The following is a 20,837-nucleotide window of genomic DNA, read 5'->3' on the forward strand; positions in this document are numbered from 1 at the left end:
GCTGAAAAAGCTTGATTGCATGTGATTAAGATATGGAAAAGAAGGTTTTAGCAGAGCATGTGTGATACAATACAAGTTTAAGTCATCTCATTTCCATTTTCCCATTGTACCATGAGATGGATTTATGATGTGATTATCTCACATGTTTATTCATCACGAGGCTTCCAATTCATTGTGTGTGATTCGACTCTCCTTAAATAATTTACAATTACAAAAATATAACCAACAAAATATAAATATTCCTTGTACTAAAGAAAAAAAGAAGATTCATATTCCTGCCACTTTATGTTTCATGATACAGAGGTAACACAACAAATATATATTTGGATTTTCCGATGTCGGCTTGAAACAGTGTATACGAGTTATGATTAAATTGTATGTTACAAGTTGGCTTTAATAATATATGGATATTTTGAAATTTGTACACATCATGGGTATTTCATCAACCACACTTACGAACACACCATCTTGTTTCAAAACTAGATTCAGTATCATAAGGTAATTCAAATTTTAATTTTTTTGGATAAAATATTTTAATTATATAAACTGATTTTTTTTTCTTAGACTCTACTCTAACATGTTTTCTCTAACTATATTATATTATATTATTGGTGTGAAATATTTATTAATTTATGAATTATTAATGTGTAGAAAAAATTGGTTCAACGTCATGTCTAAAAAGACTTATAATATTAGTAACCTAATTGTTGTTCTACTTTCGTTTTTGTAATAATTTATTGAACTTGTTCCTTCTCAATCAAAGTGAGATTTAAGAAGATTTTACGTTGATGGCAAAAGATTTTTGGAAGGAAAAAAACCATTCCTTCGTGTGGTAGAGATTGGAATGAAGGGAAAGAGTTAAACAATAATTTTGTCATAATTCAACAACATTTAATCATTTGTTATTTATTCTCGAGTGGTTGGTATCAAGGAGTTAGTGCTGAAAACACACAACCATCTTACGCAATCATATGCGTCAACCTTTGTGGATCACACCAAATTCAAGTTTTCCAAGTGGCGCCCCCAATTCATACAGATCTTACAAACCTACGCATTAACCTTCTAACGTCTTCCTAAATTAAGCACTTTAGTAACAATGCCTTAAGAGCTTATTCCCTCGTATTCCAGTCTTTTAGTAAATAAACAACACAACTACACCGTCTTATCAATACTCAACCGGTGATTAAATGCAATTTCGGTGAATAGGAAACAATACCAAACACTCCTACAAATTAATTTAAACATTTTAAACAACTTTTCTTAGAGTTAAGGATTGTTTATGCATCACACTAACTTTCAATTTCAATTTGGATTATATACTTATTTATTTTACGTGATATCATGTGTCGATTTTAATTAGATAGTCTCCAAAACATCACTTTGGTTTGGGAACTATTATGTCATGGATTGGTTCAATTAATTAGCTTATTAGTCTTCAACGTGAAGTTGGAGGTGTCATGGGTTAGATTCAAATAATTTTTAGATTATTGTAAATAGCATAAAAACCCATATAAAAATGTACTTAAGAGATAAATTAAATGTAGCAATTTTATTAATCGAAAATAATATTATATATAAAGGATGAGACAAGCAAAGTATACGCGTTGGTAAGAAGAAGACAAAATAACAACTCGACTAAATATCTGTTATAGCTAAACTAAATGCTCTAGTTGAGATTATTCTTTTGAACTAAAACACTTTATATCATTTTAGTTTTATTAGCTTACTCATTCATGGTTATTTTAGTCTTTTAATTTTAATCACTTACCATTCACTATTTAAAATTGTCACTTTTCATAATTTTAATGAACTTAATTTTAAAAAAAATTAAAATATTTTTAAGGACTATAATAACACTAAATTATTAAATTAAAAAGATTACAAGACTAATGTTGTGTTTGGATCCGCTAACGGAGAGGGAGCGTGGATGAGTGAGTGGGAGGATCAACATGTTTGAAGGTGAAGGTACAGACATGGAAGCGAGTTACACGAATTTTCCTTTTCTCTCACATATGCAAAAATTATGAGAGATATCTATATATGATATGAGCGTTTTACGTTAATACTCTTAAAATATAACTTTGTGACAATGCATGAAATGATATTAGTCATTTCATAAATATAATTATTATAATTATTAATATAATTATATATATAATATACAAAATTAAATATTTGATAAATTTATTTAATAATTTTAAAAATATTTAATAATACCATTAATACTATTAGGATTGTTTTATTAGAAAGTTGAAAAATAAATTTTCAATAATGTTATGAAAGTTCCAATATCAGTATTCCAAACAATTAAAGAACTTGTGATCTTGTTTATATATTGTTTATTCCTAGTTAATACAGACTCGAAGTCAATTTAACTTTTTAAAATATAATGATATCCATATAGTTTGAATTGAGGTAGAGTTTTATATACTATTAGAAGCATGTAGTGAGTATATGTTGTATAATATAAGTAAATGTAAAGATTAAAATGGGTTTGTATCGTAGTAAAGCAAGGGTTGTTAATTTGGGGAATAAGTGATAGAAAAGAAAATAGATTTGGCATGAAATAAGAGGAATTGGATGTTGGTTGGAGGAAAGTGGACGAGTGAAATTTGATGTATGAAATGTAAGTGTGTGTTGGTTGCAGTAGAGTGAATGGTAATGAATTTAGAAGGAAGGAGGAGATAAAGGCATAGCATGTGCACCCCACACATATCCACCATTATCTTTTGTTTTCCTTGGTGATTGGCGAAGAAAGGCAGATATAAAGCTGCATAAGGAGGTGATTATTATGCACACACATACACACACACCCCAAACACCAAATTGTATGGCACATGCTACTTCCAACTCAATGGACCCCAACACCCTCCCTTAAAATCTATGCCATCCCTTTCCCCTCTCTTCTTCATTCCTCTTTCTTTCTTTAATGCCTCATTCTCTCTCCCTCCTTTCATCTAACATCACAACCTTCACCCACCGCTGCAAAACGCCATAAATTCAACACACACAACTTTCTCAACACAAACATGGACAAACCTCCTCCACCACTTCTCTCTCCCAACACAACTAACTGCAATTCACCAGAATTCGAGTTCTGGATGCTCCGAAACCCTTCTTTCCCTCAACCTAACCTTCTCTCCGCCGATGAACTCTTCGTCGACGGCGTCCTCCTCCCCCTCCACCTCCTCCCAAACAAACCACACCCCTCTCCCCAAGCCTCCACCTTTACACCTCCCATCCACGAACCCGAACCCGACCCCGAACCCGGTTCACCGCCTGACCCAGAACCTTCCCCTTCCATTTTAACCGAGCCCACCTCCTCCTCCTCCGCCTCCAAACGCTGGAGGGACATTTTCAGGAAGACCGATAAGAAAAACACAGAAAACATCGAAGAGAAAGAGAAAGGGAAGAAGAGAGAGAGAAAAAGTGGCACTTCAGCGACTTCCGCGGAATTGAACATCAACATATGGCCCTTTTCCCGGAGCAGGTCCGCGGGAAATGCGGGTACCCGACCCAAGTTCTTCGCCGGAGCTCCGTTGACCCGGAAGGTAAACAGCGCGCCTTGCTCCCGGAGCAACTCCGCCGGCGAGTCCAAGTCCAGAAAGTGGCCCAGCAGTCCGGGACGTGCCGGCGTCCACGTGGGCCGGAGCAGCCCCGTCTGGCAGGTCCGCCGCAAAACCTCTGACCCTCCCAAATCTCGCCGGAGCAAAGTCAGCGGCGGAGGAGGAACCGCGAGGGTTTTGAATCTGAACGTCCCCATGTGCATTGGCTACAGACACCACCTGAGCTGCAGAAGCGACGAGAACAGCGCCGTGGGTGTTAGCGGCGGCGGCGCCATCACCAACGGTAACAGTAGTAATAGTAATAATAATAGTAACGGTGGAGGCAATGATGGAGGAGGAGGTGGGGGTAACATTTTTAACCTGCGTAACCTATTCACCAAAAAATGCGTAGTAACTTCTCACTAGTGCTACTTTTTAACTGCGCCATAAGTTGTATAATTAGTGTTTTTTTTTTTTGAGTTTATTTAGATTTTCGTATACGGAAAGCTATAGTTTCTTTTTTCATTTTGTGACTTTGTATGTAACAAAAAAGGTATCTCTTTCTGACTTACAGAGGTTAGGAGTTAAAATTAGATTCGTTCATGTCATAGCTCGTAAATGGTATCTTTTCCTTTGTGCTCTTCCTCCTGTAATCTGAAATGCTCTATCAGAATGTATTTACTATTATATTATATTATATTATTATTTAAGTTCAGTTTGGACTTTCCTGTGTAACTTTTTGCTGTTCTCCGTTTTCTCGTTGCCTTTTTTATGTTATGTTTTTACGTCGCTAGAACACAAAGTACTGAAAAAAAATATATAATCAAATTTGTCTGAGGTGGATGTTCGAATGCCTCCTTGGCTAAGTTCATTATAGAATTCATTTTGTATTTTGTTTGTATGATTATTATTATTATTATTATTTTAAAAAGAGTAAAGTTAGTGTTCAGATTTTTTTATATTTTAATTGGTAATGTTTAGTTGGATATCGGATTAAGTAAAACATGAATCTATCATGTGGATGATAGATAAAATTTCTTCAGTGAATCGCATCTGAAGGGAGAAGGTAGAATTTGTTGAGAAGGATTTTGAATGTGGTTGTGTTGAGAGAAGGCTTTTTAACCAAAGGGCATGTTAATGATTGTTGAAAGAAATGAATGCTCTTTACAGTTGTGTCAGCAACTACTTCTGCATCTTTGCTGTCATGCATGGCATGGCATAAGTTGGATTGTTAGGCCTTTAGGTGCTTTTGAGTTTGACATTGTTGCTCATACACAGTCCCTCAAAAATGAAAAGAAAAAAAAATGCCAGAACTTTGTATTTAAGTAGGTTAATTTTATGGAAAAGCTTCCCCTGAAATAATAATTACTGTAGGATCGGGTGAAAAAAAATCGCCATGTTTGTTCTAAAATGAGTGTACAGACTCCAATGGATTGGTTGAGTAGAGTAGGTTTGTCTTAACATATAGCACTTTTCAGTTCTCACTTATTTTTTTTAAAGTATGATAAATGTAAGTAAAGTATGTTTTAATAAAAAAAATTATAGGTTGAATTTTTTTCTGATATTTTATCATCACCAACTATTAAATTTAAATGGAAAAAAATGAATTTATTTAACCCCTGTGAAATATGGATATATATATATATATATGGAATTAAGTTATATATATATATATAATAATAAAACCACTTTATTATATTTAATAAACTAAATAATATAAAATAACATTTATATGATCTAAAATTGAAGATAATAACAACATAATAATACACTACAAAAAAAATCACACCAAATTCGGTTGCTAATCATATCTGCGACCGAATTATAAAGTGGTCGCTAATTTGCAACCGACATTTCGGTGGCTAAATCGGTTGCAGGAAATTTGGTCACCAAAATTTAGAAACTAAATTAGCAACCAAAAATTCGGTTGCCAAATTTGTCGCAGATAAATTTAGTCACCAAAATTCGAAAACCAAATTAGCAACCGAAATTTCGGTGACTAAATCGGTCGCAGAAAATTTGGTCACAGAAATTCAAAACCCAAATTAGCTATCCAAATTTCGGTGGCTAAATCGGTGGCTGAATTAGAAGGTGATAGCGACCACCATTTTCGGTCGCTAAAAAGAAATCTTTTGGTGACTATTTTGGTGGCTAAATGGAGACTTCTACAGCAACAGATTTGATTTCGGTGGCTAAATAGTCACCAAATCAATTTTCGGTGGCTATTTTTATTTGTATTATTAATACCTATTTAAAATGGTATTTTGACCATTTTATAAAAAAATTCAGACCTGCATATAGAGATACTCAAAATTCAATCAAACTAAATTGTAATGAACTTCAAATACATAGTTTAAGAAGAAGTTGTGCTCAAATTAAAGGTAAATCATACCACACAACTAAAACTGTTGAAAACTAGTTAAAAGAGTCAAATCTATGATATAATTCAGCATATAACTAATCTTCTTCTGAACTGTCATCTCTACTCTGGTCTCCTTTATGATGTCCACTGGTAGTAGGATCTGAAGAGCCTGATGCGGGATTATTCATTTGAATGTGTTGTAGGATGAGTTGCATCTTCTCATCTTGTTTGCGCATGCGTTCACTTTGCTCTTCATGAGTTTTCATCAATAGCTCCATCTTTTCTTCAAGTGTCCGCTCCTTGACACGTTTTGTCATAAGTTCGTCATTTAGCTTTTGAATAATCTCACGCATTTCTTCTATTTGATGGACTACTGGAGCTTGACTTGCAGCAGAGTGAGCACTTGTTGTTGTTGGGCTTCTTCTCGACGTTTCTTATATTTCTCCTGAAAATGAAGTCAAATTGATTATTGCGAAGAAAACATATAGTAAAAATTAAACTATAACAAATTTTAAACATACCGCAAGGTCGCGAGTCTTGTCATTGACCCATTGTCCAGTCTTCAATTTCTTTGTTCTTTCTACAACCTCCCAAGCAGTTGGTTGTCGTTCAAGCTCTTTAGTCTACATAAATTCAATAAAAAGATATCATAGATTGTATTTAAATTAAATATAGAAAGAGAATAAATATAATAATATTACCATTTTCTCAAAGTGAGCTGCGGTAGATATGGAACCACCACAGTAGGCTGAGGCTCCCTTCTCAACAGCCCGATTCGCCTTGACAATAACACTCTTGTTCTGGAAATCTGTAGAACTCCAATGCTGGTCCAAGGTTGCTCTTTAAGTGAGATTTTCTTTGGAATAACCTCATAGCAGCAAAGCCCATATTATGCAAGGCTTGCTGCATAATTCTGTTCTGCATAATTTTGTACACTGTAAATTTAGTGACTGAAATATTAGTTATAACTTATATGTATTATTATAAGGTGAGACAAATATCTAAAAACTGACAGCAAAATCTGCCCAACCCCACCTCCCCCTGTGGTTTGGGTGGAAGGAGCTTGTTGAGTCCATAAGGTAGGCCAACACACATACATTGAAAGAAGATCTTTTACTCGAAACAGAGCAACACAATACAGCTACAGTTGAGAACATAAGATTACAACTTATATAAGGCAGACTTGCTCAAAACTACTAAAAGCTTAAAACACTGCAAATAATAATTCACCCAAACGGCCTAGAGCATATGCATGCAATGTGAGATCTTAAACAATGAAACTAATAAGTAACAACTCTTTTTGGGAGAAAACATACTAAGAAATCAGAAAGAGACAGAATTAATGGAAGCAAGATTGGTAGAAGGCAAGCTAATCCATTTGGGGAACAAAACTATCAAACATAGAAAAGAGTTAACAAAACTGAGAGGAGAAATATCCTCTGTTCGTACCTCCGCCTCTGCTCACCTCCGCCTCCGACCACCTTGCAGCTTCCTCCCCACCTTTGCTTACACCACAGACCAATTTTGAGTATTTGGTGCCCTAAAAGCATCTCCAACTTCAAAATAACTTTGAAGCTTAAAAAAACAAATCCCAAATTTTATCTAATTATCACATTCTTTTTTACTGAAGCCACCTCTTCATAAATAATATTAAAAAATGTAAAATTTATGTAAAATTAAAAAATAACTATTAAATAAGTATTTAAATATTCATATAATAAATGTGGATATTTTAATCAATTAATTATTTTTCATAATAATACATTTTATAATTTCTAAGGTAGATACGTCAATAATTTTTAATTAAACAAAAATAATTTAGAAACAAGTGATAAAACTGTTATTAATAAAAACAATTAATAATTAAAAAATTATTTACAATTTAATTTGTAAAATATATTTATTTTTAAAAATTAAAGTTATTTTAAAGAAATCATTTTATTTAAGTTTAATTATATAGTGTAATCAATTTTTTTTAAAGGATTAATTTTATTAATAATAATATTGTGTTATGTAATTTTATTTAGAATTTTTATTTGAGCTGCTATTATAAAAACAATATTTAATAAATTTTATTTAAATTTAAAAATTACAAATATAATTGACACATATTTTTTAAATAGAAAAAGAAATTAGTAATACAACTAATTATTTTTTAAAGGGATGAGTACTCATTAATATTCAAAGTGTCTGTGATCCTTGTATAATTTTTTAAAAATAAAAATGAATTACTATTATTACTATTATTATTATTATTATTATTATTATTATTATTATTATTATTAATAGTACTAGTAAAATAAACAATTATATTTAGCGACCAAAAGAAATTTGGTGGCTAAAACATAAACGTATTTGGTGGCTAATTCAGGGGTAAAAATAAACAATTATATCTAGCGACCGAAACAAAATCGGTGGCTAAAACATAAATAAATTTGGTGGCTGATTCGGTGGCAAAAATAAACATTTATATTTAGCGACCAAAAGAAAATTGGTGGCTAAAAAGTAAGAATATTCGGTGGCTAATTCGGTGGCAGAAAAAAGCAATAAAATTTAGCGACCGAAATAACAACAGTGGCTAAAAAATAAACATATTTGGTCGCTAATTCGGTCGCAAATATATTTTTCCTAAGTTATTCGAAACAACCACCACTTTAGCGACCAATGGTTTTGTCACTCTCATGTTCGGTCGCGGATTCGGTCGCAAAACTAACTAACATAATAAATAATTCATTCGGTCGCTATTTCGGTCGCAGATTTGACACTATGGGTATTTGGTGGCTATTTCAGTTGCAAATTGCGACCACTAATTTTCGGTCGCTAAATTCGGTGACTAAATTGTTATTTCCTTGTAGTGATATGAAATATAATTTTTGAAAAATACTTTTTAATAGTTGCAGGATGTGCATGCAATGCACCTCGCATGAAGGCAAAAATAATAATTTTGAGAATTTTTAATTGAAAAAAATGAAGAGAATAATAGTTTCCGTTTTTTTTTTTTCAATTTATAGTGTAAGGGTAGATAACAATAATTTGAACTTGAAATGAGATCATAATTAAAAAAAAAATCCCATTTTCATAAAGTTGTGCGCCAAGGTCATTATGTAACAAAGCGAGAAAAAAAGATATTATGAGCAGATTTATACAAAATCGAAAAAAAAAAATAGCAAAGTAGATCATATAAAGTGTTAAGTATATATTCATTTTTTGTTTGTTTCCGCTAGTATTTATAATATATTTTGTTTGTGTGTGTGAGAGATAATATAATATACTATATTTTACTCTCTTTTTTGTATTTGTTTGTTCCTGGTCTTCAACCTTAGCAGCATCAAATATGAACTCTTAGGTGTTGTCTGTAATTTCATTCTTCAATTTTGAAAATAGAATTGTTTTTCAGTAGCACTCTGTTGTGCTTCGTAATGGTAGAAGTTATTATGACACCGGATACTAAAATATCTGCTTTATTTTTTTATCTTATAAATCTAGTTAACTTTCCAATTTTTTTTTATTTACGATTAATATTCTTAAATACGCAACAGACTATTTGTAGACAGCATCAAATCCAATCTATGACACTACAACATTAAATCAATAGTTGTGAATAAAATATGGCATCATAAGATTTAATCTCTTTTGAGTAATTTTGTCAAACTTAATTTGTATAGATTAATAACTTTGAAATATCGAGGTAATAAAAGAAAAGGAGGTGAAGTGCCGAAAGTAGGTTTTTTTGTCGAAAACTATATTTCCCTTTCCTTTTCCCAACGTTATGAAAGATAATTGAAGGAACACCGAATGCGAAAAAGTAACATTTCAGGCACATACTCCATGTGGCCCATTACATAAACCCATATGCAATGCTTCATTTGGTCCAACTAAAGTAAGAGGGAGAGAGAATTTTTAAATTTCAACTCAAGAAAAGTATAAAGAATAAAATTATTTTATTGTTAGAAGAAAACAAATATACACTTTTCATATTATCCTCATGGACCCAGATAACCCAGCCCAGCAGAAAGCCTGTAACTTCGCAATTGCTTCCTGCACCTGATCAATTGTGACTGGTACCCGACGAACTTTTTAAAATCTCATCATGTTCTGTCTTCTTCACTTTGAAAAATATTATATGGTGAGATATAAGAAGTTAATTCTTGTGTGAAGCTTTGCTTTGAGCTGCAAAAGAGGAGGTTACATTCATTGTTGTACACGTCGTTTGCCAAGTTAATGAGGTAAGTAATCAATTTTCAGTCGTTTCTAGTTTTTGTTCGAGCTCAGCTGGTCCCAGATATCAGAATCCGGAAGTCTGTTTTTTTCACTACGGATATTAATATCCGGAAGTCAAATTTTTTACTATGGATATTAATATCTGGAAGTCAAATTTTCAATACATGACGGATAAAAATATCCGCAAGTCAAAACTCCATTACGGATAAAAAAATCTAGAAGCCACTAATCACCTACGGATAAAAATATTCAGAATGCAATAATGAATTACAGAAAAAATTTATGTGGGACGCAATAGTGAATTATGGATAAAAATATCCGATAGGCACGTCGCACCTTGATGGTTCCTTCTCCGACTTCATAAGCTCTCCGTCGCGGCTGCTGCTCTGCCTATGATAATGAAGATCATGGTGGCTGCAAACGAATGGAGAAGAAGGTCGCTCACGGTGGTTGCGGCAGCTGCTTCACGCACAAAGGGAGAAGAAGAAGAATAGGGTTGGGTGTAGGAAATTGGGTGCATATCAGACTTAAAGTATTCTGAAATTCATTAAGGGTAATTTTGTCTTTTTCTTATATGTGATTGGTGTCAGTTAAAATGTGTTGGGTGCATGAAGAATCTGCCCTGTAACTTTGGACCTCTTCTCAACTATTGCTTCTTCCTGCACCTCCATATATTTCTGTGCCACCCCATACTAAATGTGATATATTTTCGGATTCGAAAGTATTATCTAAATTTATAAAATTCATAATATATTTTTTAAAAAATGATATTTCGAATTACATAATTTAAAAGTCTTTTATGAATTTGAGAGTAGTTTATGGATTATATAATTCTTAAGCTAATCTTATTTAAAAAAAGACGTTTGAATTGTGTGATCTATAAGCTAATTACCAATCTGAAAAATTCTAAAAACTAATTACGAATAAAAAAAAGACTTCCAAATTATATAATTAAACAATCCTTCTAAACCTATTCAGTTTATGAATCTACTAAATTTAACCCAAGAAAAACAAACCTACTAAATATAAAAAGGGTTAGTTTTTTTTTTATTTCGATAGTATTTAGTAAGTTTAAGAAATTATTCTAAGTATCATTTCTAACATATAATCCTTATATATAATAAAATAATTATAATTTCTTCACAACATCATCTTAACAATTTTTTTTTATATATTTTAACATGTAAACTATATTTAATTTTTTTATTAGTACTTTCTTTACAGAATATTAGAAAGAAGGAGATTTGTTGAAAAATCTAATCAAATTGTTTAAGACTTATTTACCAAAACGATGATATATTCGTAATTCTCTTCTGAAAAAGAATCACTTAACAACCTTCTTCTCTTAATATAATGAAAATCTCAACATCTTACCATTATATTAACAAAGTGAATTATAAAGTAATATACTTTTCCTATATACTTTTATTCACTTTATTCTACATTAAAATTTGTTTGAGATGTCCAATCACCAAAGAGTTTTCATCTACAGTTAAATTATAAAACTTGTAAATAAAAAATAAAAGTATACACGATATTAATCAAGGTTTCGCAGTAGTAGAACACTTCTATTTTAATTTCTAACCGTTTATAAACATGACGTCACTTTTGTAATTTATGGTAGTAATATCACGAGACACGCTGTTCTATAGACTATTGTGTTCCTTTGTCTCATCATTGTGTATATATAGAGTTCTAGATATTAAGCGGGAAAGTTGAAGAAGGACTTGCAGAGCACGAAAGAGAGTGTGCAGTACTGTAACCTCAAATTCAGTTTCGTTTCTTCATTCTTCAATGGAGCGTTTGGCCAGGTCAGCTCGACTGTGGCGTTGGCATTGGCGTTCGTTTTCCTCTTTCCAAACCCTAACTTCTCGCTCCTCCCCTCTTTCTACATACCCCAGTAAGTTATTCATTCTTTTATTTTCCACAGCTCCACATCGGTTAATCTTCTTTTCAAACGCTGTAGAATTTCTGTTGCGAATGATTCGTGTTTCTTTTTCTGTAGAATTTGCGTCTTCCTGGTTTGCCTCTTCCGATGTTTCGAGGTCCAGAGTCTTGCGCGAGGACTATTCCTTGCTTCCGGTTTTCTTAGCTGGTGTTTTTGGATCTGGATTGGTGGGAGTGGCTTATGCGGATAATGGTGCTGTGGATGTCCAAGAAAGAGCCAAGAATGAACGCCAGCGAATTGAGGAGTTGATGAGAAGTAGAGGAATTCGATACGGTTCCTATCCTTCCTTCTCTGTTGCTGTTAAAGGCCAAAAGGTTGGTGCACTTTATTATTAAGTGATTGGCCTTAACTTTAATGTGATTGCATGGGAAATAAAACAAGTTGGTTCTCGATAACTTCTTTGTGGTTTATGTTTTCCAAAGTTATTCTGTAAATGCAGAAAAGTAGGCTTAGCTTTAAAATGGTATTTGGTTTAATAAGTATATGCCCGTCATTGCCAATCTTTCCCGTTTCAAGATTGTATTCTACTGCAATCTGAACTTCGCCGATATTGCATTCTTTATACATCAGCTTTTAACTTGAAGTGTTGTCTTGTGTGACATGGTTAAACTTCAACCTTTCCTTTTTCTTCAGCACATTAATTTGGGTGCATTCTACTTTTCTTGTCTTGAATATAAGAAAAAGAATTCACAACCACCATGCTCTAGTTTTGATGATGCGATCTTTAGATTCTGTTACTATAATGGAAATAATATCTATATCTGATGGTGGAGTTACAATTATAGGTCAGTATTAAGTTTCAAATTCCTCATGGTTGTGAAATTTCACAACTTATTGCAAATCTTACTGCCAATCTTGGAACGAAAGCTGAAGGCCATGGAGGTGGTTCAGACATGTTATTACGAGCTTGGAACGGGTATTTCATTCTAATTTCTGTGATTTAAGGAATAGTAGCATGCATGTTTATGGCATTTGATACATATTGAGTTTTCTCATTTACAGTTTACTGTAGTGATGCACAATTTAGTTAAAATCCTCAATTTTTCTTGTGACCTATCCACAGCCCAGTTGCTTGGCAACTTACTCTTACTCATCCATCAGAACAAAAACATATTCCAGGGAATGATATGTCTTCAAAAGATATAAGTGCAGATGATACAGATCTATGTATACTCATATTTCATTCTCTTGTTGGCTTAGACAAAGCTGTAAGTATTATTTTATTTTCATATTTCTTAATTTGATTTCCTCATTATTTTTCCTTTTTGTGTTGAAAACAATGGTCATCGTTCAGTAGAAAAATGTCAATATTCCAGGAGATTGAATTCATTAAGCAAGGGGAATTGAGTCCTGAAGAGCTTGATGCGTTCATCTCTGTTTTACAATTAGCTGGTAACATGTTGGGACAAAAAAACACCCTGGAAAGAAAACCAAAAGAAGAGACTGGAAAGCTGCCATCTGTAGATAAATCTATTTCTGAACTTGAGGGTATGGGAGTGAGAATTTATGGACTTGATGAACCCGTAGGTATATCAAAAGATGGTGAGCGTGAGATATCGTGGGACAACATTGCTGGTTATGAACATCAAAAACGGTATGTAAATATTGACATTTCGCTTGTGTTTTTTAATTATCTGAATGTTCTATATCTAATTTTGTGAAAGCAAATGTTTCTTATAAAGATTTTCAATTTAGTGGTTTTTGGCATCTCAGTTGCAAGGGGGCAAAACTAAAATAGACGTGTATTTTTTCTCTCTCTCTAATTATGTTTATATTTCAGCAGATTATAGTATTTAAAGCGAATGGGAGTTTTGTCTGTCAATCAAACCAACTTGATCATTGCCTATATGATTAATGTGGTCTCCATATCTCATAAGAACTATGTACCACTTTTTTAATTGCTTTTCCATACTTATAAAATCTAGTATCATCTATAAACATTTGTGTTCATCTTTCCTTTCTCACTATGCACGAAAGTAAATTTCTTAAATCTTTAATTTTTTAGATTAATAGAAGATACAATACTATTGGCATTGCATAGTCCTGAAGTGTATGATGATATTGCTCGAGGGACTCGTCATAAGTTTGAGTCAAACAGACCTCGAGCTGTGCTATTTGAAGGTCCACCTGGTGTGTTATTTAGACTCTTTTACTCGTTTTCTGTATACTGATGTAATGCATTCAGGACATGCTTAGTTTGAATAAATTTCTATTTTTTGGTTTTTTCATTCTTTTGTAAAAGTCAGATTTTTTTCACAAATAGAAATTGAAAGGGAAAACATTTGTATAGGAATAAATTATTTTCTCCAAGATTGAACATGGTAAACTATTGCAAACGGTTGATAAGTTAAAAAACCATTTATAGAAAGGTACAGGTACTGACTAAGATATGTAGAATGGTGGGACTAGGATGAATCTCTTGGACTGTCAAGGGGCCAGCTGATGGATGTGGCAGCAAGGCTGAACTGAATGCAAAGGCCTGAACTATCTGGAATGATGATACCGCAGTAGATTGCCTGCAGCAGCAGCCAGAAACTATATGAGACATGGTAAAATGCACAGTAGGAGATTGGAACTTGGAGTAAATCATAGGAGCCAATTTTGTCTAACACATTAAAATACGTGGCAGAGGAGGAAACTAGTGAAGGAGATGGTTGAAATGAAGAACAAGGCTGACAATTGTCAAGAGGATAAAATAGTTGTGACCTAATGCCAAAGAAGAAAATCTATATTAGTTTTAATCCATTTAAATGGATTTATCTCAAATCCAAATCCATATTTTTGGATTTTAAATTCAATACATTTAATTGGATATGGATTAGATTTAGATTAGATATAGATTGGATACATTTTTGGATTATCCAAATTGCATTTTGGGTTGGATTTTGACTTGGCCCGATCTAGGTTAAGCCAAGACAATTCGGGCCCAGGCAGAGCAAAGTCGACCCAAGTCCACGTCGTGCCGAGTCGTCCGGGCCCAAGTCGAATCGAGTCGGTATGGGCCAAAATCGAGCCAAGTCATTCTGGGCCAAAGTCGAGCCGAATCAACCTTGGGCAAAGTCAAGCTGAGTGGCTGATATTGAGTCGACCCGAGTCGATATCGAGCCGTTCAAGGCCAATGTCGAGTTGAGTCTTTTGGGTCCAATATCGAGTCGAGTGGGCCCAAACCGATATTTAAAAGATCGGGCCAAGGTTGATGTTGAGCCGAGCGGGCCAAGGCCGATGTCGAGTTGAACAGGTCCGGGCCAATGTCGAGCCCTGCGGGCCCAGGCCGATGTTGAGCTGAGCGGGCCAAGGTTGATGTCAAGCCGTCCGGGCCCAGGCCGATGTCGAGTCATCCGGGCACGGGTAGATGTCGAGTTGTTCAGGCCTTGGCTGATGTCGAATCGTTCGCGCTCGTGTCGATATCAAGTCATCCTGACTCAGGTCAATGTCAAGCAGAGCAAGCCCAAGCCGATATCAAGTCGTCCAAGCCCGAGCCGATGTCGAGCCGAGCAGTCCAAGGTCGGTGTCGAGCAGAGCGTGCCAGGGTCGATGTTGAGTCGTCCCCCCGGGTTGATGTCAAGCAGAGCAGGCCCGGGCTGATACAAAGTCGTTCAGGCCTGAGTCGATGTCAAGTTGTTTGGGCCCGAGCCAAGGTCGAGCCGTCCAGGCCCATGCTGATGTCGAGTCGAGCGAGCCAAGGTCGATGTTGAATCGTCCGGGCTCGGATCGATGTCGAGCCAAGCAGTCCAAGGCCGATGTCGAGCTGAGCAGGCCCGGTTTGACTCTAGTCTTGGCCGATGTCGAGCTGTCTGGGCCCTGACTGATGTCGAGCTGTCCAGGCTCGGTCCGATGTTGAGTCGTCCGGGCCTGGACCGATGTCGAGTCGTCGGGGCTTAGTTCGATGTCGAGCCAAACGGGTCTGGGTCGATGTCGAGCCGTCCGGGCCTGTACTGTTGTCGAGTCGTCCGGGCTCGGGCTGTTGTAGTGTTGTCCTGGCCCTCACTGAGCAAAGTCGACCCAAGTCTACGTCGAGCCGATCGTCTGGGCGCAAGTCGTCCGGGCTTCTATTTTATGTTTTGCTTTTTTCATTCTTTTGTAAAAGTCAGATTTTTTCACAAATAGAAATTGAAAGGGAAAACATTTGTATAGGAATAAATTATTTTCTCCAAGATTGAACATGGTAAACTATTACAAACGGTTGATACCTTAAAAAACCATTTATAGAAAGGTACAGGTACTGACTAAGATATGTAGAATGGTGGGACTAGGATGAATCTCTTGGACTGTCAAGGGGCCAGCTGATGGATGTGGCAGCAAGGCTGAACTGAATGCAAAGGCCTGAACTATCTGGAATGATGATACTGCAGTAGATTGCCTGCAGCAGCAGCCAGAAACTATCTGAGACATGGTAAAATGCACGGCAGGAGATTGGAACTTGGAGTAAATAATAGGAGCCTACTTTGTCTAACACATTAAAATACGTGGCAGAGGAGGAAACTAGTGAAGGAGATGGTTGAAATGAAGAACAAGGCTGACAATTGTCAGGAGGATAAAGTAGTTGTGACCTAATGCCAAAGAAGAAACAGGCAAGAGAGACAATTAATTTGAAGTAAAAATTATGAGATTGTTCCTGAGTAAGGTAATTTAGCAGCCAAGTAGTGAGGAAACAGGCCTTATGTGATTTTAGATAGAGAGGGGGAGGAGATTGAGGAAAAAATGGCTTTGCATAATATTTAATTTTGTAATGGAATGTATTGAAATTTGTGTTCTTAAGACCTAGATTTATACTGATCATAATCTTAATTAGAATAAGTGAAATAAATTGTAAGAAAATATGACAACAATATTAAGATGCTTTTAAGTTATTTTCATATATTCTAATTTCTACAATAATTTCATTTATTTTGTCTGCTTTTGGCATATCGAATATACCCATGGTCTCCAAAGTTGTAACTGCATTTCTTTCATGAACAGGATCCTAGGTATTTAGTAGGAGTTTATGCCACTGTTTCAATAAGAAACAGCATCTTTGAAGTTGGAATCTCAATCTGAAATTACTATACAGCCTTTAATTTTCATTATCCACAGTAATGTATGTTTGAATAGCACATTTTATGGTTTCAGGTACAGGAAAAACATCCTGTGCTCGTGTTATTGCCAATCAAGCGGTATGTTTACAATTTTACCCGTTAGCTTTATTTTCAAACTGCTTTCTGAATATCCTGATCTATCCTCTACCAACAGAAAAATAAACTTTACTGTTCTTGAAGTTACATTCATGGAAGTTGTTGCGTGTCAAATTTTTGCTTGTTCAGCTTTCACCTATTTGGAAGTTGGATCTTGTGTTTTTCATGGGAAAGCTGCATCATGTATTGACTATTGGTGATTAGTATTACTATATATCCTTACTTTGTGCATGTTTTCATTTTACTTGGTTTGGTTTGTATGTCTGTACCGTAAGCTTTTAGGTTGTGATTTTCTGTATTTTACTCTTTGCCCGACAGAATTGTTTGTTATATTTTCCAGAGGTATGCTTTAAGAATGTTATTGTGGTCACATCAAATAATGAATTCATTTGATGAAGTCTAGGTGCTTAAAAAAGATTTGCTTCGTAGATGGGGAATTTATTGCTTCAATATTTGCAATTACCTCTTCTTTTTGCAACTGTGCCTGCAAGGGGGAGGAACAAGGATGGTTGAAGGGGACAATTTTCTTCTCATAACTGAAATAAAGTTACTATTTGGGCACAGGGAAAGAGCTGGCTTGCCTGCCAGCTGGAATTTTTGGGGTAAGGGAAATAGAATGATCAAATATTGTACCTCCATCTTTGATTTGGGCGGGAGTAGAGCTAATCAAATCTTGTTATAAATTAAGTTAACCATATCTGTAAAACGATGCTTATTGTTCTGACCTCATGTGATATGATCACACAAATGACAATAATAACTATGCTTGTCTGCAATAGCGTACTAATTATGAGGGGTAAATATGAGTGAACTGAAATTGGTGAACTTCATTTGGCAGGGTGTCCCTTTGCTGTATGTTCCACTTGAGGCAATAATGTCCGAGTTCTATGGTAAGAGTGAACGCCTTCTAGGGAAAGTGTTTTCGCTTGCAAACAATCTTCCGAATGGTGGTATTATATTTCTAGATGAGGTAAGAAAACGAGGAATGTTGATATGGAGTTGCTGTGTCCCACTTGTTGATTTTCGGGAAAACTTCTTTACATATTGTTTGTGCTTTTACTTTTTGGGATACAGATTGATTCTTTTGCTGCTGCACGTGACAGTGAAATGCATGAAGCTACACGTAGAATATTGTCAGTCTTGTTGAGACAGGTAAGTGTTGTTGGTTACTGCTTTATGATACATGTGATGGCATGTTACTTACATCTTTAGGATTGTGTGCTGGAATTTTAAAGTTTTATTTTGTAGTGAAGAGTTTATGGAGACTGATTTTCAGCTTGTAAGTTTTATTTGGCATTATATTGTATGTACTCGTCAAGAGTTCTTTGATTTTTAAGAGCTTGACAGTGCTGGTTGATGTACTAATCGATACCATTTACTGGGATAAGTTTTGATTGTTCTAGTTTTTGATAATATTAAAATTTTAATGGACTTTCGTATTATGACAGTAAACAGCTTGATAAATCTTAAAATGTAGAATAAATCCTTGTTAGTACTCTTGTATCAATAACTCGTCTAAACTAAATGCAACATGCTGAAAGGTTACTTTTTTATGCTATTTTACTGATGGATGGAGCACATTTTGCAGATAGATGGCTTTGAGCAGGATAAGAAAGTAGTAGTCATTGCTGCCACAAATAGAAAGGAAGACCTTGATCCCGCATTAATCAGGCGAGCATCAATATGAATTGTTTTACAGCCTGCAAAGTTTACGGTTAATCATGGAGGAATTACATCCTAACTGTTTTTTCTCCTTCTGCTTGTAGTCGGTTTGATAGTATGATCGCTTTTGGCTTACCTGATCATCAGAATCGTCAGGAAATAGCATCCAAATATGCAAAGCACCTGTCCAAACCCGAACTAGATGAATTTGCAAACGTTACAGAAGAGTAAGTTGGGTTAACTTCAGAGTTTGGCACCTTGAATTATCATTTACAAATTGGTGGTAGTCAAAGCAAGAAGGTAGAAGATGAGGGAAATATATATTGAACTCATGACACATTCTTTAATCGTTGAAATTATGTATAACTGTTCATGAGCCGTTTTCCTAACTTCAAAAGTCAACAGGCTCTGATTAACTAAATTGTTTTGCACTGTCTTGAAAATGTTTTGCTCTTTTAGTCACTTTTTTTCCTGTTCATCGTTTTTTGTTGTTTCAGCATGTCTGGAAGAGATATTAGAGATGTTTGTCAGCAAGCAGAACGATCGTGGGCGTCAAAGGTAATTTTTTTCTTTTCGATTTCCAGTCTTAGTGTTCAGGAATATGTTATTTTCTACTCATTAAGAACTAATAGAGTTTAAAATAGTGAATATTTAAAAAACATGTATGTATTAATGGATGGACAGATTATTCGAGGGCAAGTTCCTAAAGAGGGGGAAAGAGCGAAGCTTCCAGCTTTGCAAGAATATATAAAATGCGCCAGGAGTAGACAGGAGGCGCTGCGTAGTGCTGCCGCAAACAGGAAGTTCCCAAGTTCTTCCCGTCCCAAGATACTTAGCGACTGAGACTAAATACAATAGAGGTGCTGGATTTGATTGGTTTCACATGGTAAAAAGTAGAAACCAGAGAATAAAAAAGTAAGTGTTACTGGTTTTTTTTATTTATTTCTTTTCTATTTTCTTTGAAAGGAAGCATTAGAAATCTTTGTTTTATTATGTAATTTTAATTTAATTTATTTTGAGATAGAAAACAGGTTACGTGGTGAATTTCTGACCTTTTTCTTTTTCTTAGGTTGAAATGCACCCTAAGGTTAAAACCATATTAGGAGGCATTTATCTAAGTTTAAAAGTTTTATTATTTGCTCGTTTTTGTGCTCTAACTTGCTTTAAATTAGTTTACATCATCAAGAATAAGTTTATGCATTAACAACATGGATAGTTTTTATCGAGTTATTTAATCATAAATTGTTATATAAGATATTTTTTGCACCTTTTTATTTTTTATCTCAAAAATCATTTTAACAATTTTTTTTCAGTCTTATTTTTATCCTTTTAAGAAAATGTTAAATAAAGTATAAGATGTTTATTGAATTTTAATATATTAAATGTTTTTACAATTGTAAAATTTGGATCAGATTTACTTATCGACTTAGATATGAGCAATAAACCAGGTTAAATTGATGTTGAGATCGAAAATACAATAAACCGGTGGTTTTATTAATGTGATATATTATTTACTTTTAAAATGTTTATAGAATCGTATTGTTGACTTTTTTTTAATTTGTGATATTATTAAGGTTTTTATTTTGAATATCAGTTATATGATCTTTTAAAAATTAAAACTATAAAATATGAAATTTTCATATATTAATGATTTATTATATAATATTTTTTATTTAATCAATTTATTATATATTTATAATATTTTTTTTTTATTGTAGGCATTCATCTGTGATCCAACTTTCTGACTTACCTATCGACCTTGTACTTCAATAATTAAAATTAAATTGGTTTATACAATTCTGCATATTTTTTTAGTCATTACATGACTAATAATAATATGAAGTTTCAAAATATATTGCGATAAATTTTTAATCGTTCAGAAATAATAAAAAATTAAAATACATTTTTAATATATGTACTACGATCCG

At 34.2% G+C, this 20,837-nt stretch overlaps 2 protein-coding genes and 1 long non-coding RNA gene across 6 annotated transcripts; 2 read left to right on the forward strand and 1 right to left on the reverse strand.

Moving 5' to 3' along the window:
- Window positions 1-2,726: 2,726 nt before the first annotated feature.
- LOC137832193 (serine/arginine repetitive matrix-like protein) lies at window positions 2,727-4,280 on the forward strand. The gene has a single exon (XM_068640227.2). The coding sequence runs from the start codon at window positions 3,030-3,032 to the stop codon at window positions 3,969-3,971; it is 942 nt and encodes a 313-aa protein (XP_068496328.1). The 5' UTR covers window positions 2,727-3,029; the 3' UTR covers window positions 3,972-4,280.
- A 2,034-nt stretch (window positions 4,281-6,314) lies between these two features.
- On the reverse strand, window positions 6,315-6,675 carry LOC137833148 (uncharacterized). The gene is made up of 3 exons (XR_011084688.2): window positions 6,609-6,675; window positions 6,429-6,530; window positions 6,315-6,352 (listed from the first exon to the last, which is right to left on the reverse strand). It is a non-coding gene; the product is annotated as an uncharacterized LOC137833148 (long non-coding RNA).
- Window positions 6,676-11,750: 5,075 nt separating this feature from the next.
- On the forward strand, window positions 11,751-20,044 carry LOC137832187 (P-loop containing nucleoside triphosphate hydrolases superfamily protein). 4 transcript variants are annotated; one of them, XR_011084522.1, is made up of 14 exons: window positions 11,751-12,028; window positions 12,134-12,390; window positions 12,862-12,992; window positions 13,140-13,284; window positions 13,393-13,670; window positions 14,082-14,206; window positions 17,186-17,229; window positions 18,086-18,217; window positions 18,322-18,399; window positions 18,836-18,918; window positions 19,014-19,136; window positions 19,407-19,467; window positions 19,594-19,824; window positions 19,979-20,044. XR_011084522.1 is itself a non-coding variant. In XM_068640220.2 (13 exons), the coding sequence occupies exons 1-13, from the start codon at window positions 11,923-11,925 to the stop codon at window positions 19,750-19,752; spliced, it is 1,722 nt and encodes a 573-aa protein (XP_068496321.1). In that variant the 5' UTR covers window positions 11,777-11,922; the 3' UTR covers window positions 19,753-20,044. The 4 variants fall into 4 exon arrangements, 1 of the variants encoding a protein (XP_068496321.1); XR_016521383.1 differs by adding an exon at window positions 17,651-17,849 and having other exon boundaries at window positions 11,777-12,028; window positions 19,594-20,044; XR_016521384.1 differs by lacking the exon at window positions 14,082-14,206 and adding an exon at window positions 17,651-17,849 and having other exon boundaries at window positions 11,777-12,028; window positions 19,594-20,044.
- Window positions 20,045-20,837: the final 793 nt, after the last annotated feature.

Source organism: Phaseolus vulgaris, chromosome 6 (genome assembly GCF_051622355.1).
Source record: "Phaseolus vulgaris cultivar YP4 chromosome 6, ASM5162235v1, whole genome shotgun sequence".
In the NCBI taxonomy this organism is placed as follows: Eukaryota; Viridiplantae; Streptophyta; class Magnoliopsida; order Fabales; family Fabaceae; genus Phaseolus; species Phaseolus vulgaris.

Excerpts from the sequence above, each read along its gene's own strand:
- LOC137832193 (XM_068640227.2), top strand. The coding sequence starts at position 3,030 with ATGGACAAACCTCCTCCACCACTTCTCTCTCCCAACACAACTAACTGC.
- LOC137832187 (XM_068640220.2), top strand. The coding sequence starts at position 11,923 with ATGGAGCGTTTGGCCAGGTCAGCTCGACTGTGGCGTTGGCATTGGCGT. Across the intron at positions 17,230-18,085 it reads GTGTTATTGCCAATCAAGCG|GGTGTCCCTTTGCTGTATGT; the intron begins GTATGTTTACAA and ends TTCATTTGGCAG. Across the intron at positions 18,400-18,835 it reads TGTCAGTCTTGTTGAGACAG|ATAGATGGCTTTGAGCAGGA; the intron begins GTAAGTGTTGTT and ends CACATTTTGCAG.